We start from the raw sequence: 16,561 nt of genomic DNA, 5'->3' as shown, positions 1-16,561 counted from the left end.
TAAAATTTGGCTATATAAATAAGAGAAAGTGAGATGGCAAGAATCCTTTTTGCGAGAAGAAAAGCACGGGAGAGAAAGGAAGAGACAGTGAAGTTAAGACTATTTGGGGGCAAGATTTTTAATCTTTAATTGGGCGATTGGAAGGCAAAATTAACTCCGTTTTCTCCCAAATTTTGAGGGTAAGCTCTTGGCATCACCCTCTACAATTCTACTGGTCTTGATTTTTATTTTATCATCTCATTGACTATTATTTGAAATACCTATTTCTTAAAGAGACAATTATTGGGCTATTACTGTAAGCGAAGAATATTGAGATTTTTGATGTTGGTAGCCTCTAGTATTATCTAAAGAAGAATTTGTGCTGTAATCCCATTAATATAGTGGAAGATTATATCGGACTACGATCCTGTGGTTTTTCCCGCTTTGGGTTTTTTCATGTAAAATCTGTCTCTTATGGTTGATTTTTGCTTTGAATTTATTGGTTTATTTTTCGCCTATTTATTTGTGGTGCACATCTCATTTTAATCATATAAAGAGAGAAAGAGTTTTGTTTCCGCTTAATTTACAACTACTTGGTAGTCCATTTCCCAACAGAGTAGTATTAGAGAGTTGGGGTTTTATATTTTTATTACTTGCGTGGTTGAGATGGAGGAGTCCTCAGCATGCATGATTAAATTAAAGTCATAGAATTATGGTATATGAAAGTCTAAGACGAAAGATTTGTTGTGCATAAAAGATTTACATGAATCCATTGAAGGCGAAGAAGCTAGACCCGTTGATTTAAATGATAAGAAATGGGCTCAATTAAACCAAAAGGCCGTGTGTACTATTAGATCATGAATTGATCGGAGTGTGTACCACCATATCACAAAGGAATCCAGGGCTGATATTTTTTGGAGAAGATTAGAGACGATTTATGAGTAGCTGGCAGCACATAATAAAGCTAATCTGATAAAAAGGCTTGTTAATTTGAGCACACTAGTGAGTTTCAAGGCTTGGTTGATCAGTTGACTACTATGAAAATTATTCTAGATGATGAGTTACAAGCATTGTTGTTACTTAGTTCTTTGTCTGATAGTTGGGAGACATTAGTGGTGTCAGTGAATAATTAAGTGCCGAACGAGAAATTAACCTTGGATATGGTTATAGATAGGCTGCGAAATGAAGAATCTAGAAGAAAGAGTGTTGAAGCAATTCCCTCTAAGTCAGATGCACTTGTTTCATAAAAGAAAGAAAAGCGAGGGAGAAGCCAAAGCAGAAATTACCGCCAGCAAAAAAATAATAATCTCAGAGGAAGATCTAAGTCCCAGAGGAGAAACCTCAAGTGTTTTCATTGTTAGAAAATGGGTCACATTAAAAGGAAGTGTAGATTGTGGAAAAGAGAATAGGCGAAAGAAAAATGGTAATGGTCAGAAAAATGACAAAGAAAACACTACAGCCATAGTTCATGGTGATTTGAGTATTGTTTATTATAATGAGAATTTAGTAAATCTCACTTGTCATACTAGTGATTGGGTGATTGTTTCAGGTACTTTGTTTCATGTTACTGTATATCGTGATTACTTTACATCTTATGTTAATGGTGATTATGGCCATGTTTGGATGGGAAATAAGGGAGCATCCAAGATTGTGAGCATAAGAGATATTTGCTTAGAAACCAGCATTGGCTGTAAGTTACTTAAAGATGTCAGACATGTACTAGATATGTTAACATTTATGTGTTTATAATATTGATTTTGATGATAACAAACTTTATATATGTTTTTAATTAAAAATGTTAGAGCTTTCTTTAATAAACAAATTCTTAAAAGTCGTATAATATTACTAGACAGTTTATGAAATTAGATATTCATTACCTTTAATTAGAAAATCATTCTCTGCAAAAGCCTATTAAAATGAATTCTAAAAATTAACCTTGAACCGTTTACTGAAAATGATTAACCGATTATCTCCATAAAGGTATTAGTTCTTAACCGTGAACTGTTTAGCAAGAACGGATAAGCACAACTTGTTTTACAAGTTTCTGGAAATAAACTGCTAACCAATAAGTGTAAACAGCTAATCAATAATTTCCAGAAAGGAATTACATCTAACCATGAACCGTTTAGCAAGAACGGTCAAGCCAAATTTGTTTTGCAAGTTTCTGGAAATTAACGGCTAACCGATAATGTAAAAGGTTAACCAATTATTTGAAATTTCAGCTCAACGGTCTTTTAAACTAGACAAAACGGTTAATCGACAGCCATTAACGATGATCCGATTTTTCTCAAAAAGTCAACAACGATTAGTTTGCAGCTCCAACTATAAAATAACATAATCAAATTCAAACAACAAGAGATCCAACTGTTATCGTTGAGATGATTATTGAGTATACAACCATTATTGAGCATCAAACTTGTTTTTGTTTCATTCATTCACACATTTAGCTTCCATTTGTAATCAAACACATTGTGTGAGAGAAAATTCATTTGTAATCTTGAATTTTGAGTAATTGTAAGTTTTAGGATACACTTGGGTTAGGAGATTGGTGATAATATCTTATTGTAAAGGTTGATTGACACCTATGAAGTCAATTGTAAGAGTTCTTGAAGCCTTGGAGGCTCAATTAGTGGAATCCTCAAACCCAGTGAGCTTAGAGGTGTGGACATAAGCACGGTTGGTCGAACCACGTAAAAGTCTCTGTGTTTGATTTTCTCTTCACTTATCTTTTTACTTTTGTGTATTGTTAAATTTATTGTTATTGGTTTCATTAAGGCATTAATTTATATTATTATATGGTTTTATTTATTCAAAGTTTTAGAAACCCAATTTACCCCCCTCTTGGGTTGCGTAGCTAGTATTTCAAGATATTTGTCTTAATTTGATCTCTACCGACAAGCTTCATGATGATGGTTATACTAACCACTTTAGTGAAGGAAAATGGAAGCTCACCAAAGCTCCCTAGTATTAGCTTAGGGGAGGAAAGTAAACACCCTCTATGTGTTAGAAACCAAGATTAAGAAAGAAGATGTGAATGTGGTTGTAAAAGATTCTAACATTGAGATATGGCATAAAAGACTTGGTCGTATTGGTGAGAAATGGTTGAAAACTCTTGCCAGAAAAGGATTACTACCCAGCTTCACAAGTATGTCCCCCAAGACCTATGTACATTACTTAGTTGGAAACACACACAGAGTAGTTTTTAAAAGTTTTCTTTATCTGAAAAGTCGTAAATCCTTGATTTATGCAAAATAGATCAATAGGAGATGCACTTTATTTTGTGACTTTTATTGATGATTGTTCTAGAAAAGTGTGGGCTTTTGCTTTGAATCTAAAGACCAGGTACTTGATATATTTAAGTTCTTCCATGCTTATGTTGAGAGAGGGACATGAAGAAAATTAAAATGCGTTAAGGGCCATTTGAGCAGTATTGCAGATCCCATGGAATTAGACTTGAGAAGACTGTACCAAAAACCGAGCAGTAGAATGGTGTTGCAAAAAGGATTAATAGAACAATTAAAGAGAGGGTCAGGTGTATGCTTTCTAATGCCAAGCTTCTTAAATCTTTCTGGGCAGAGGCTATGCATACTGCAATTAACTTGATTAATTTTTTTCCTTTAGCTGCATTAAATGGTGATGTATCTGAGAGAGTTTGGACAGGGAAAGATGTCTCTTATAAATATTTGAGTGTTTTATTGCCAAGTATATGTTCATATCCCTAAAGATGAGAGATCGAAACTTGATAATAAAGTAAAGGAATGCATTTTTCTTAGGCAATGGGCATGAAGAATTTTGGTATAGACTATGGGATCCAGTGGCAAGAAAATTAATTAGAAGTAGAGATGTTGTGTTCCTTGAAGATCAAATAGTTGGTGATACAAATAAGAGTGATGAGTCTCAGTCATCTCCAGAGATTCTTATTATTCCAACTTCAGTTTCTCCACCTGTAGTTCATGATGGTTATGGGGAGCTGGAGAGGATAGTAGTGACGGTCCAGTAGAACCAGTTGAGCAGTACCTCCAAAACCACCAGTTGGGCCCCACTCAGGACCACTTCGTGGTTAAAAAAAAAACCATTGTGAGGCTGGTCTGAGTTGAGGAAATAGGCACCATTTGACAAAAGGAATGGAATGGATGCTTCAATTCCTACAAAGATTAATTTTAGCATTCTAGAAAAGTTGGTAGTCCAAAATATTTTATCGCAAATTCTAATCTCCAATTTTAGGGGATGATAGAAATCAAATGAAGAGCATAGGAATCAATATTGATTCTAAAGGTAAAGATAGTGATTAGAATAAGAAGAATAGATCTTCCTCGATCGAACATGACATCCACATAAAGCAAAACATCAAATTCATTATAAAATGAAATTATGTCAAGAATTGGGACTTATTATGGAAAGAAAAATATAGTCCCCAAAATATTGTATCCGACTACATTACTTTTTAGGTCATTCAAAAATTTGACAGATTGGGACTTGAGCACTATCGAATGACAAGAGTGAAAATTATTTTGTTTCTCTAAATTTTTCATCCACTAAGAGAATCATATATGTCCTTTGGTGGTTGAAATATGTTGATCTTGTGGACCTTATTCAACCAAGAATACAACTAAAGATCAATCCAAATATTGTATTAATTATTAACAAGCAAGGATCAGTAAGAACCTAAAATGAGATCAAAACAAACAGAAGAACTATTTTAAGCTTCAGTTTCTCAATCGAAATTCAAGTACGCAGTTCTAAACACTCAATAAGCATTATAGAACAGGCATCGTGAAAAATCAAAAAGAAATAGCTTAGTGACTCAATCGAACATAACTCCCATTTAATCATCTTTTATAACTCTGTTTTTGTAATTTCCTTTAGCAGCAACGTCGTGCCCAGTTAATTCTCTCCAGCTGGTTTGTATAAAGATGCCACGGCCATAAGTGGATGAGTACATATCAAGCAAAAGAGGGAACTGCAACAACGCAAACAAGGTGACAGGGACAAATCCAACAAGGGCAATTGGAATAAACACCAAATTCCATTTATGATAAAGAGATATGTGAACGGTTGCACCAAAGGCTACCATCATGCTTGCAATAGAAAAGAACAAGGTGACGAGGCCAATAATTAACTTCCTCGGTAACGATACAAGGAAATCTTCTTCTGCATAGCGTGAAGTAAGGATGCCCAAGAACATTAGAACTGAAGTAATGGAAGAAAATAGCGCAAGCATATCTGAAATGGCAAAAACCATGAAAGATGGTTCGTGTAAATAATTTGGTATTCCTCTGCTGTCATTGCCACCAGGTACAGTGAAAGCTGCGGCAAACACTACAGTAATAATGAGTGCAGCTACAACTGAGCATGATGAAGCTGTTTCCTTCATCCATTTTTCTCCTTCTTTCACTAGTTCCTTGTGTTCTTGGGTAAACACCTCTCTAGGAGTTTGCCTGAGTTTATTTTCGGCTTCTCGATCGGATGGATGGACAAGATTTTCTACCATCTGTAGAAATTAAAAGCCATAAGTCCGCTGATACAGTTGCTCTCAAAGTAGATTTTCAATAGAAAGATAATAATTAAAGACATTTGGAGAAGAATTTCCTCAGAAATTATCATTTTGAAGAATTATTTACTCATTTTCATGCTTGTATTTATCCTAAAAATACAAAAGAGGTGGAGTGGCATAAGTTAAAACCGCGCCAATCTATATTTTTATCAATTAATTTTAATTGAGTAAACCGGCACTGGTATTATTACGTTGTTTCTGTCAATATTTGGTCAAATTTTGCTGTCTAATATCATATATCTTGTTGTGCAACAAACATCAAATTGGGGCTATAAAATATAGAAATTATGTTGATTTTTATTTTAATGGAGTAGAGAATCCTGAATTTTTTATGTATATATCGTATGATTAGATAAGCAACCAAACCTTGAACCACTGCAACTCCCGCTGCATCTGCAATGCTGCACCAGCCACTTCACTTGAAGGTACCAATCTTCCTGCTAAATGCAGGATGTTGTTGCCTAAAAAGTCTCTAAAAGAGAAAAGAAATGTAGTGAAATTTACGCCATGTATGAGATTAAAAACTTTTTCACGACGATGTAAGACTGCAAGATCAAATATCCTGTGTTCATCTTGAGCAAACAAATGAGCAGAATTATCATAGGCCATGATAAACTCATTGACAAACTCAGGAATCCCCAATCTAGTAGCTGTGAACATTGCCCCTAACAATCGATCTCTGTTTTCAGGATTAGTCCAAATCACTCCTTGGCAGATAATTCTGACTATTTCAACTGTTCGCATATGTGTTAACTTTTGGTCATGTATAACTTTGATGCTGGGGCCTGCAATTGAACTCGATCAATATAAGGGATATAAATTACTTAACTTCAAACAACTATGTTTTAATAGAAGACATCCTCTCAAAACTTACCTAAGCGCATGAGAACATTCCAGAGCATCCTATGCAATTTATGCAACATTGCACCTGCCATGAGTATAAACAAATGAATACATTTAAATTCAGATTCATGAATTCAAGAAGACTTAGTTTATCATTATCTATCACAAATATATAAGAGTTTTACAAACCATATGTAGTAGGGATTTGTTGAGTAGATCCAAAAGGTGTAGGTTTTTTTGAGTGGATTTTTGATGTTACAGTGAGGTTTTCCACGTCTCTATCGACAGTTTCATCATCGTTGGTCTGAATGGAAGGAACAAGTTCCTTTCTCGCAGGAATACCTGAAAATTTATTTAGTTGGTTTTGTAAGGCCACATCATAAAATAATGTGTATATAGATGCACACTCACATATATATAGAGTCATCTTCCGATCAGTGCTTCCTCATTTTATTAAAGCACTGTTTATATCCACACACACACATATATATATTCATAGATGTGTGTGTTTTGAAAGATCACCATATAGATGTGTGTGTTTTCAAAGAATTGTTGATACCAACAATTGTATATTAACCGTTGCAAACGTCCAAGCCGACTCCCACTTGCAAACGCGTAAGGCTTTTTAGCCAAGGTCTTTAGAACAATTCTCCGACTATCGATGTTGTCACGGCCAATCGTTGGATGAAGCTTCAATAAATCTAAAGCTACATCTGATTCATGAACAAAGTCAGAGTGGTGGCAATGTATTTGATCTCCATATAATGCAAGCATCATATATATACATATACAAAGGAAGATAACATAATTAAAATATAACCAATCAATCAACTGTAGAAGCCGGAATTTGGTTTAGCGAAAATCATATTATGAAAGCAGCAAACAAAATTTAAGTGTTCACATCTAACCAATTAAATATGCATTAAATAAAAAGAACAGGTCATTCTGTCTGGTCATCAAGAGATCCCAACCATTGCTGGTAATAGAAGTGTTTTTCCCTTCCAGAACTTTTTCTACCGGGGCTTTCACTCAATTCACATGGTTGATGGTTTAACAAGCAATCGATATTTCGCGATCAAGGGTGTAGTGCTACTATTGTCCTATCTATGCATCGCTCTAGTAGATCTCTAAACAAGCAATCAATGTTTAATATAGAAAATACACTCTCAATGGTTAAATTCTTTCCCCTAATTGATTTGTGCTAGAATCCCACTAGAATTTGGATTTTAATTTTTTTGCGTTATTGTTTTCTTATTTAATTTAGGATATCCATTATTAATGTTGTTCCTTGTACGTTTAGGGCCAATTTGGCAATGCTTTACCTTTTAAAATAATTATTATTAGCTCTGCTGTCAAAATCATCAACTATGAAGGGAATCAATTAAACATCTGATAAAATTTACTTTTAAAAGTGCTATAAGTTCTAAAAACAGTTATTTGTGCTTGGTAAATTTTATTGTTAAACTGATGTAAGTATATAAATCAATGAATTGAACATAATATTGAATAAAATTTATTTAAACATTTATAACCATGTATATAAAATGTTTTTTACTGTGTAATATAATAATTAATAACTAAAATAATATTTTGTATTTTGTATTGTGTAATATAATATTTTATAATATTATTTTTATTTTTTATTTGGTTATCTCAGTAAAATTGGTAATAATAATGATAATTTCTTTAAAGTTAATGATTTTATTTCCTAATTAATAAGGATGATTTTAGATTTTTATAATATAAATGAACATATATATGCAATTGTATATATTAAGTATAAAAGTGATTTTCAAAATCAAGTTTTGAAAAGCTACTCCTTTCCTACTTTTTAAAATATGTTGAAGAATCAGGTGATTTTACCAAAAGTGATTTCTAAAAAAATTTACTAAGTACTAAAATTAGCTTTTATCTTTTCAAAATCATTGGTCCTTATATATAAAATCATTCCCAATGCCCTTTTTTTTTTAATGCGGACACGCCGACAAGTTATGTGGCTTAATAAAGTTAATTTTAAATATACTATAAAGTTGTGTGGTTTAATATCATTAAAAGCTAACTTAATTAAATCCCATAGTTCAAAAACGTGTCTGCACGAAAAAAAGAATGACGGTGTCAACATTAGATTTAAAGTGTTTTGACAAATTGGAAGGCTACCTCCTCCAAGAGATCAATCCTTTTCTATTCCTTTTCTTGAAATTTTCAGTTATAGAACCCAAGGGTCCTAACAGTTTGTTCTTCCATTTTTATGAATATGACGTATATGGAGAGGAAAACGGCGGCACCAAGGCATATGTTTAAATTTTGACTAATGTGTTATTTTAGTTAGCTTGAAACTTTCAGGTTAATTAATACTGACCATATAACCGAGCGTGGATGAGATTTGCAAGCACCAGTGCACCATCGTTGCCGCTGTATATGTCTACTCCATGAGTCTCCTTTAATAGATATTGAAACGTATCCTTATGACCATATAGTGCGGCAAGTTGAACCGGAAGAGTGCCTTCATTGTCCCTTACGTTTGTTAAATCGGGCTTATACTTCATTAGAACTTTTATGGCCTTTAGATTTCCTTTTGCCGCACAAAAATGTAGAGCCGTGCGCCCATGACGATTTTGTCGTGCTAGTGCTTCTGGAACGACTATGGACGCCAGGTTATCGACGAGGCAAGTGCCCTCATCAGACTCAACATCAACTAATAACATCGCAATCAAGTGAAATATTGTCTTATGACCATCAATCTTGTCGGTCAAGGCATCGGGATGTTCACCGACGAAATCTTCCACACCTCGCCAATCATTCTTCTGTGTCATTTTGTATAGCGGCCAATAACGACCGTAATACTCATCCCTTTGAGCATCTGAATTAATCATCATAAAAGCAGAATCTTTATTATTTGTTATTCTTCTTTTGAAATTTAATAATTTGAATCCGTAAACTAATTAAAGAACCAATGCGTAGCCCAACTTCATTTAACTACGTTAAATAATTAATTACCTTCCGAACTCTTTGCTTCTTTTACTTCTTTGACCAAATCTTCCGCACCTTGCCAATCATTCATCTCTATCATTCCGCACAGCGTCCAGGAAAGATCATAATACTCATTCCCTTGTGCATCTGATCATCACGAAAACAGAATCTACATTAATTGTTATTATTTATTTTTTGAGAAGTAATAATATTGAATCAGTAAATAAAACATCGATTTGTTTATGTTAATTATTTGGTTACCTTTGGAACTCTGTGCTTCTTTAGTTTGTTTGACGAAATCCTCCACACCTTGCCAATCATTACTCTCTATCATTTCATATAGCGGCCAATAAGGACCATAATACTCATTCTTTTGAGCATCTGAATTAATCATCATGAAAGGAGAATCTTTATTAGTTGTTTTTATTAATTTGAAAATCAGTAAATTAAAAATTAATGTAACCCAATTTCTCAATGTTAATTAAAAATTACCTTTCGATCTCCATGCTTCTTTAGTTTGTTTACTTATGTTTGGCTCCATCACAGTGATTTGGTCTTCGTTTTTGTTTCTGCGGACCATTCTTGATAAGACATTATACTCATAAGTTTAGCAGTTAGGTAAGGACTCCGTATTAGAAGAATAAAGAAAAAGTGAATCCAATTTAAGGTTTGCAACTGAATTTTTTATTACATAAGGCAAATCCAACAACTTATTTTTAGTTATCTATTGAACATCCTACAGAATTTCCTCTGCTTTCCAGACAATTTCCCATTGATAATTATCAAACATAGCCCTTCTAAAATGGGAAATTATCATTCGTCCACCCTAAGATTACATCGTTATCAAAATTACTACAAAACTTTGACAGTGTATCACCCGTCCACCCTTAGATGACAAAACATATCTCCCAACCACCATTCCGTCAACTGCCGTTTACAAGCGCTGACGTCATAAGGGTAATATGGTCTTTTAAGATAGAAGCAGCTATGGGAAAAAAATGACATGTCAGCCATTTACCAGACGACTGAATGTTTTATTGGACGACACGTCGTTTTATGGGATGACATGTCGTTTCATCCATGCAAAATGACGTCGTTTTAGGGGGGAAAAAAGAACGACGACGTTTGTTCCTCACCATCAAAAAGTTCATTGCAGCTGCAGCCACGCACCAAATTTGTTCCTTCATCGAGAGATAGCTTGCACGCATACCAGCCATTCCTACTTATTTCTGTTCTCTTTTCACCAAATACATTCAATATTTAACCATCAAACAAGTGTAGCTGACATCTGTGGAGGTTGAATCAAAGCGTAAGCTGATAACGCTTGAAGACAACAAGTCAAGGATCGGGTTGTTAGGTATGTTCATATATGATACTTGTTTCTTGCAATGCATCTATTATTTAATCAATATATGTAAGAACTTGTGAGAAATTATTTGAATTTCTCATTTTTTAACTAATGTTAGAAACCCTAGACTGTAGAAACTAACGAAATAGTGAGGAAAGTTTTGTATGTCAATTGAAGTCCTTTTTGCTGTAGAATCTCATTAATTTCCTATTTTAGTTTTTGAAAAAGCTTGAGTTTGGATTTAATTAGGTTATTCTTTGTTGCATTTGATATGACAGCATGTCTCCAATGGAGTTAGTGATTCATTTCAAAGGAGAAAAACGTTGTGTAGGTTTGATTTACCCTGAAAGTTGTTCTGTTGATAAAATAAGGGTTGAAGCATTAAAGATAACAGGAGTACATGGGTTAAACGAAGCTGGACAAATCTTGTTAACTGTTATGAATCCAGATAACAAAGCGAAGGTTGTGGTGGATTCTGATTTTGGGTTAAACAGATTATTCGGGATTCATAACTCAATGGGTTTAAACACATTTGAAGTTGAAGTGGTGCCAGTGTTATACCCTCAATATCCAGATTCTCCATTACTGCAATCGTTGATGTTTAACTTAGGGATACATCTGCCTTCAGAAGCTATAACTACATTGAATGATCAGATTAATAGAGCAGAGCATCAGAGTACTTCCAAAGTTAGACATCCAACTAAAGATGAAGATGACTTGTTATCAAATTGGTCAGGCAAGAGATTAGACAGTGGTGATGATGATGAGGGTGATGGTGAGGAACCTACTGTGCCTGTTGAAGATGATTTGCTATCAGAATGGTCAGACAAAGGGGTTGGCAGTAATGATGATGATGATGGCAAAGAGGGTGATGGTGAGCAACCACCACCTACTGTGTCTGTTGATGATACCGCGCCTGTAGAGGACAGTGATGACAGTGATGGCAGTAGGGGAAACCAACATGACAGTGATAGCGATGCAGATATTTTTTTGGATAATGATACTAGGGAGTTCCAAATGGCTGTTAATTCTTCAGATGAGGACATGAATTTAGGCAGTGTGCAGTTTAGAAATTATTTAGAAAAGCATGAGTATAAGTTAGATGGTGATGGAGTACATAGGCTTAGGGTGGGTGATGTGTTCAGGGATGTAGGTCATTTCAGAGAAGTGCTGCATGAGGTGATGGTTAGGAAAGGGTTCAATATTAACATCAAATACAGTGAACCGAGGAGATATTATGCAACTTGTAAAGAGCCTGGTTGTCCATGGTTTGTTAATGGTGCGAGATTGAATGACCGAAATGGATTTTGGTTGCGAGGATACCACAAAAAGCATGAGTGCAGGCTTACTAAGAAATCTGTGAAGGTTACTTCTACATGGATTGCTGAAATGATAAAAGGGCATGTTGCTATTGATGCTAATGTCAAGATATCTCTTCTTAGGACTTATATGCAGGAAAAATTTAGATTGAAGATTGAGAAGCTAACAATGTATAGGGCTAGAGAAAAAGCAAGGGTTTTGGTGTACGGTGATCATTCTAAGGGCTATGAGAAGCTATTTCAGTATGCTGCAGCCATTCATCAGGCTGATCCAGGTGCTATTTGCAAGGTATTATGCGATACAGCAAGTTATCCCGAGAAATGTTTATTTCAAAGATTCTTTGTCGCATTTCCTGCACAAAAAAATGCTTTCCTCAATGGTTGCCGACCCTTCATTGGAATTGATGGCTGCCACCTGAAGGGGAAATATGGAGGAGTGTTATTGGCTGCTATTGCTACAGATGCTAACAAAGGGATTGTCCCATTAGCTGTATGTGTGTGCGAAATTGAAAATACTGAAACATGGACCTGGTTTCTTGAACATTTGCACAACTATTTAGATGATGGAAGGCAGGTCACATTCATTAGTGACAGGCAAAAGGGACTGTTGAATGCGATTCCAAACACATGGCCTTCTGCCTATCATAGGGCATGTTGTAGGCATGTGTATGCTAACTTTGCTAAAGACCATGCTGGTGCCAAGTTGCGGAATCTTTTTTGGAGGGCAGCCAAGAGCAGTAACAGGCACGACTTTAATGAGGCAATGGCATTGATTAAAGAAGAAAAGATAGCGGCTTATAATTGGCTGGAAAGAGAACTGCAAGGGTACACTTGGTCGATGCATGCATATGACAGAAATTGTAAAGTTGAGAGAACTGACAATAATGCATCTGAGTGTTTCAACAGCTGGATTTTGCCTTACAGAGATAGGCCTGTGCTATCGATGCTTGAGGAGATTAGGTGTAGACTTATGAAAAGATTCACAAAGAGAAAAAATGAAGCAAAAGCTTGGGCAAAATCTGTTGCTCCGAGGATTTATAAAGAGCTGGATACATCTTACAAGAAAGGAGAGAAAATGACTGTGCACCCTTCGGGAGACTTGAATTTTCAAGTCAAGGATAAATCTTATTATCCAGCTAGGAAGTTTGTTGTGAAATTAGAGGACAGAACGTGTGACTGTGGGTATTGGGAAATTGCCGGTTTACCTTGCTCTCACGCCATGGCTTGCATAGGTTATGCGAGACACGAAATTGAGGAGTACATACCATTTTGCTTCACCAAGCAAGCTTACATTAATACGTACTCGGTTATGTTTAGTCCAATTCTGGATGAGCGTACATGGGACCGTGGTGAAAGGCCACTAATTGATCCCCCAATTGTGCAAAAAAAGATTGGGAGGCCAAAGAAATGTAGGAAGAGAGCAGCAACTGAACCTCAGAAACGCAGCAGGAGATTCTTTGTCAATTGTTCAGTTTGTGGTGGCTCTAACCACAATGTAAGATCTTGTCCATTGAGGCCTTCTGTTGCACGGGCAGCACGAGCAAGGAGTACTAATTCTCAAGTATGTTGTTTATATTGTTTTCATTATTATTTAACATAATAGTCATTGCATTTTTCTAAAGGTCACGCTAACTAAGCATGCTGATCAGCAGTATGCAAATGCTTAACCTGACTATTTATATTGTTTACAGTTCTCAGATGGAAATGCTTCAGCTGAGCCAGTAAGTTTTTCAAGCCAACCAGCAACTCCTTCAGCCCAGCCAGCAAGTTTTTCAAGCCAACTACCAACTCCTTCAGCCGAGCCTGCAAGTTTTTCAAGCCAGCCAACAAGTCTTTCAGGCCAGCCAGCAAGTCTTTCAGGCCAGCCATCTCAGCAGACAGTACAAGCAAGTGGGCCAGGCGAGGGTTCCAATATTGGATCAAAGAAAAGAAAAAATAAAAGTACTACTGCAGTTGCTGGAACAACCAGTAAAAGAGGTTGAGTTTCATTAATTTGTTTTAATATATAATTCACAGTTCATAATGCATACATAAGAGTTTGATTAATTTTTTCTTTTGTAATTTAGGAAGGAAAAGGAAAACAGATGTCAACACATCCCAAGCTAACCAATTCCAGAATCCATCACAGTCGTCAACTGTAACAGGTGCTTTAAAATGAGTTTGATACTCAATTTGTTGGGAAACATGTCATCAATTTCAATTTCTTAAACACTTATGTTGGTTATGTTATTGAATTTTGTCAATTTCAGATTTCTAAACTCTTATGTTGGTTATGTTATTTCACTATGCTCTTGCATGAGCTAAACCATGTTTTGGATTTTTATTGAACTGAAGAAGATATGTTATTTGCACGGTTTGGATGTTAATTAATTACACTATCACTGTTTCGATTGATTATTGACAACAGTATTGTTAAGGATATATTTTGTTAGGAACATTACATGAGCTAAACCATTACTGTTGAAACTTTATTACAAGCCATATTACTTTCTCATAAAAACAGTTACAAATACACACACCAGCAGAATTAAGATATATTTAAGCCTTCCTTCAATGAGTTTCAGCCTCTTTTTTATTTTCACCACATCATCATTTAGCTTCAGGTTTTGCTCGTATGCCATCTCATCATTAGTAGTAGGATATATAAGAGATTCTGTAGTGAACCATTCCCAAAAATCACAGTGCTTCACTCCACAATGCTTCCACCTGCATGACCAAAACACTGCATTAGGATTTTGCAATGTAGTTGACACCATGGCCACTGCTTGCATGCCACACTTGCAATATTTTGGCTGACATTTCACTTTTTTATATCTTTTAAATCCACTGACACCAGAACTCGATGCTTCACTGGAGGCCATTTTCAAGGAAATGTGCTGCTGATTTATTGTTGTTAATGAGTAGCAATTTTTTTGTTTCTTTCAATGAGGTGTGTGTGCTGATTTGTTGTTGTTGAGGAGTAGCTAATTTTTGCTTTCTTTCAATGAGGTGTGTGTTGTTGTTGTTGTTGTTGAGGAATGAGGTGTGTGTGTGTTGTTGTTGTTGTTGTTGTTGAGGAATGAGGTGTGTGTTGTTGTTGTTGTTCAATGAGGCTGCTGTTTTTGGCTCATTTTTGGCTCATTATATAGCCAAAATTGTTACCGTTGTTGAGTCCAACGGCTACATTTGGCATTGTTTCATCTTTAGGGCAGTTTTGCCTTTTTAACATTAATTTCATGCTTAAGGGCAATATCGTCATTTTGTTTCAATTCTGTTAAGTTGTAAACGGCAGTTGACGGAATGGTGGTTGGGAGATATGTTTTGTCATCTAAGGGTGGACGGCTGATACACTGTCAAAGTTTTGTAGTAATTTTGATAACGATGTAATCTTAGGGTGGACGAATGATAATTTCCCTTCTAAAATTAAACTTCATCAACTTCAGCATATATACATACGTCTAGTTCCCTCACATGCAATCCGTAAAGCAAACCAACCCTCCACAAAAATATTCGAGACTTTAAGCTTTAATTTTCAGTATGAATAATGAACCAAGAACTACACCAATTGAAATTTTATACTATCCAAGTAGCAAAAATTCAATTCTGAATATCGAATATCAAATACATAGACTATTTGTTTTTTAACCTGAAGACGTTGGTTTGATCTTCTCGGTTTGATGATCTGCTGGTTTCTTCCATATTGGAGTCAAGAATTAAACTTAATTTCTTGGTGTATGCCGTTCTGTAACAGAAGCAAAAGAATAGACATAATCAATTTTTGAATTAAAGCAAAATCAAGAAGTCAGAAATATTGAATTGAGATTGTCAAATTTTCCCCAACCGTAGTTAAGATATATCATTTACTCCCTTGGTATTTTTATAATAGCCAATAACCCCCCACATCATTAGTTTAAAATACTATCCCTATTTTCGAATATACTTTTATTTATATTTATTATAAATTAAATAAATTGTATGAATTGAAACTGAATAAAAAAAATTGAAAAAAGGAAATATATGTTTTGATGAGAACAAAAAAATTAATAATAAATTTTTTTCTTGTACTTTTTTATTTTGTAAACATTTTCTTCTAATAAATATTTTATAATATTTTAAAATTAAAATACAAAAAGTACAAGAAAAATATTTTATTATTTATTTTATAATAATTTTTATATCTTTATTATAAGAAAATGTTTATAAAATAAAAAAAGTACGAGAAAAATATTTTATTATTAATTTTTTTCACATCAAAACATATATTTCTTATTTTAATACTTTTTTTTTAATTTTCATTCATGTGATTTATTTAATCTATAATAAATATTAATAAGAGTGTATTTAAAAATAAAGATAATTTTATAAGCTTATAGTATCGGGAGATTTATTGGTTATTATAAAAACAGTAGGATGCAAATGGTATATATTGATTACAAAATAGGGGAAATTAACAAACTCCCTATTAAATTTTGTATAGAATCATAACTTTTCTGAAAGTCAAAAAAAAAAAATCAAGAGAGTAATTTAGTTTTCTTTACCATTATATATAATAGTTAAATTAAATTTCTA

The 16,561-nt window shown here is 34.4% G+C and overlaps 1 protein-coding gene across 1 annotated transcript; it reads right to left on the bottom strand.

Moving 5' to 3' along the window:
• Positions 1–4,803: 4,803 nt before the first annotated feature.
• On the bottom strand, positions 4,804–15,727 carry LOC18040904. Its single transcript, XM_024184582.1, has 10 exons — positions 15,639–15,727; positions 9,839–9,927; positions 9,608–9,727; positions 9,374–9,493; positions 8,736–9,236; positions 6,940–7,089; positions 6,566–6,718; positions 6,408–6,461; positions 5,900–6,318; positions 4,804–5,470 (listed from the first exon to the last, which is right to left on the bottom strand). Exons 1-10 carry the CDS (start codon positions 15,689–15,691, stop codon positions 4,805–4,807), a joined length of 2,325 nt encoding a protein of 774 aa, XP_024040350.1. The 5' UTR covers positions 15,692–15,727; the 3' UTR covers position 4,804.
• Positions 15,728–16,561: the final 834 nt, after the last annotated feature.

The sequence above is a fragment of the Citrus clementina genome, unplaced genomic scaffold (assembly GCF_000493195.1).
Source record: "Citrus clementina cultivar Clemenules unplaced genomic scaffold, Citrus_clementina_v1.0 scaffold_5, whole genome shotgun sequence".
Taxonomy (NCBI): Eukaryota; Viridiplantae; Streptophyta; class Magnoliopsida; order Sapindales; family Rutaceae; genus Citrus; species Citrus x clementina.
This window is presented reverse-complemented; position numbering and strand designations above follow the sequence as displayed.

What these genes read in the sequence shown, in the direction of transcription:
- LOC18040904 (XM_024184582.1), bottom strand. Translation starts at nt 15,691, where the DNA reads ATGGAAGAAACCAGCAGATCATCAAACCGAGAAGATCAAACCAACGTC. An exon ending in AGAAGCAAAGAGTTCGGAAG is followed by an intron (nt 9,237 to 9,373) that starts GTAATTAATTAT and finishes TGATTAATTCAG; the next exon opens with ATGCTCAAAGGGATGAGTAT. An exon ending in GCAACGGTTAATATACAATT is followed by an intron (nt 6,719 to 6,939) that starts GTTGGTATCAAC and finishes ATAAATTTTCAG; the next exon opens with GTATTCCTGCGAGAAAGGAA.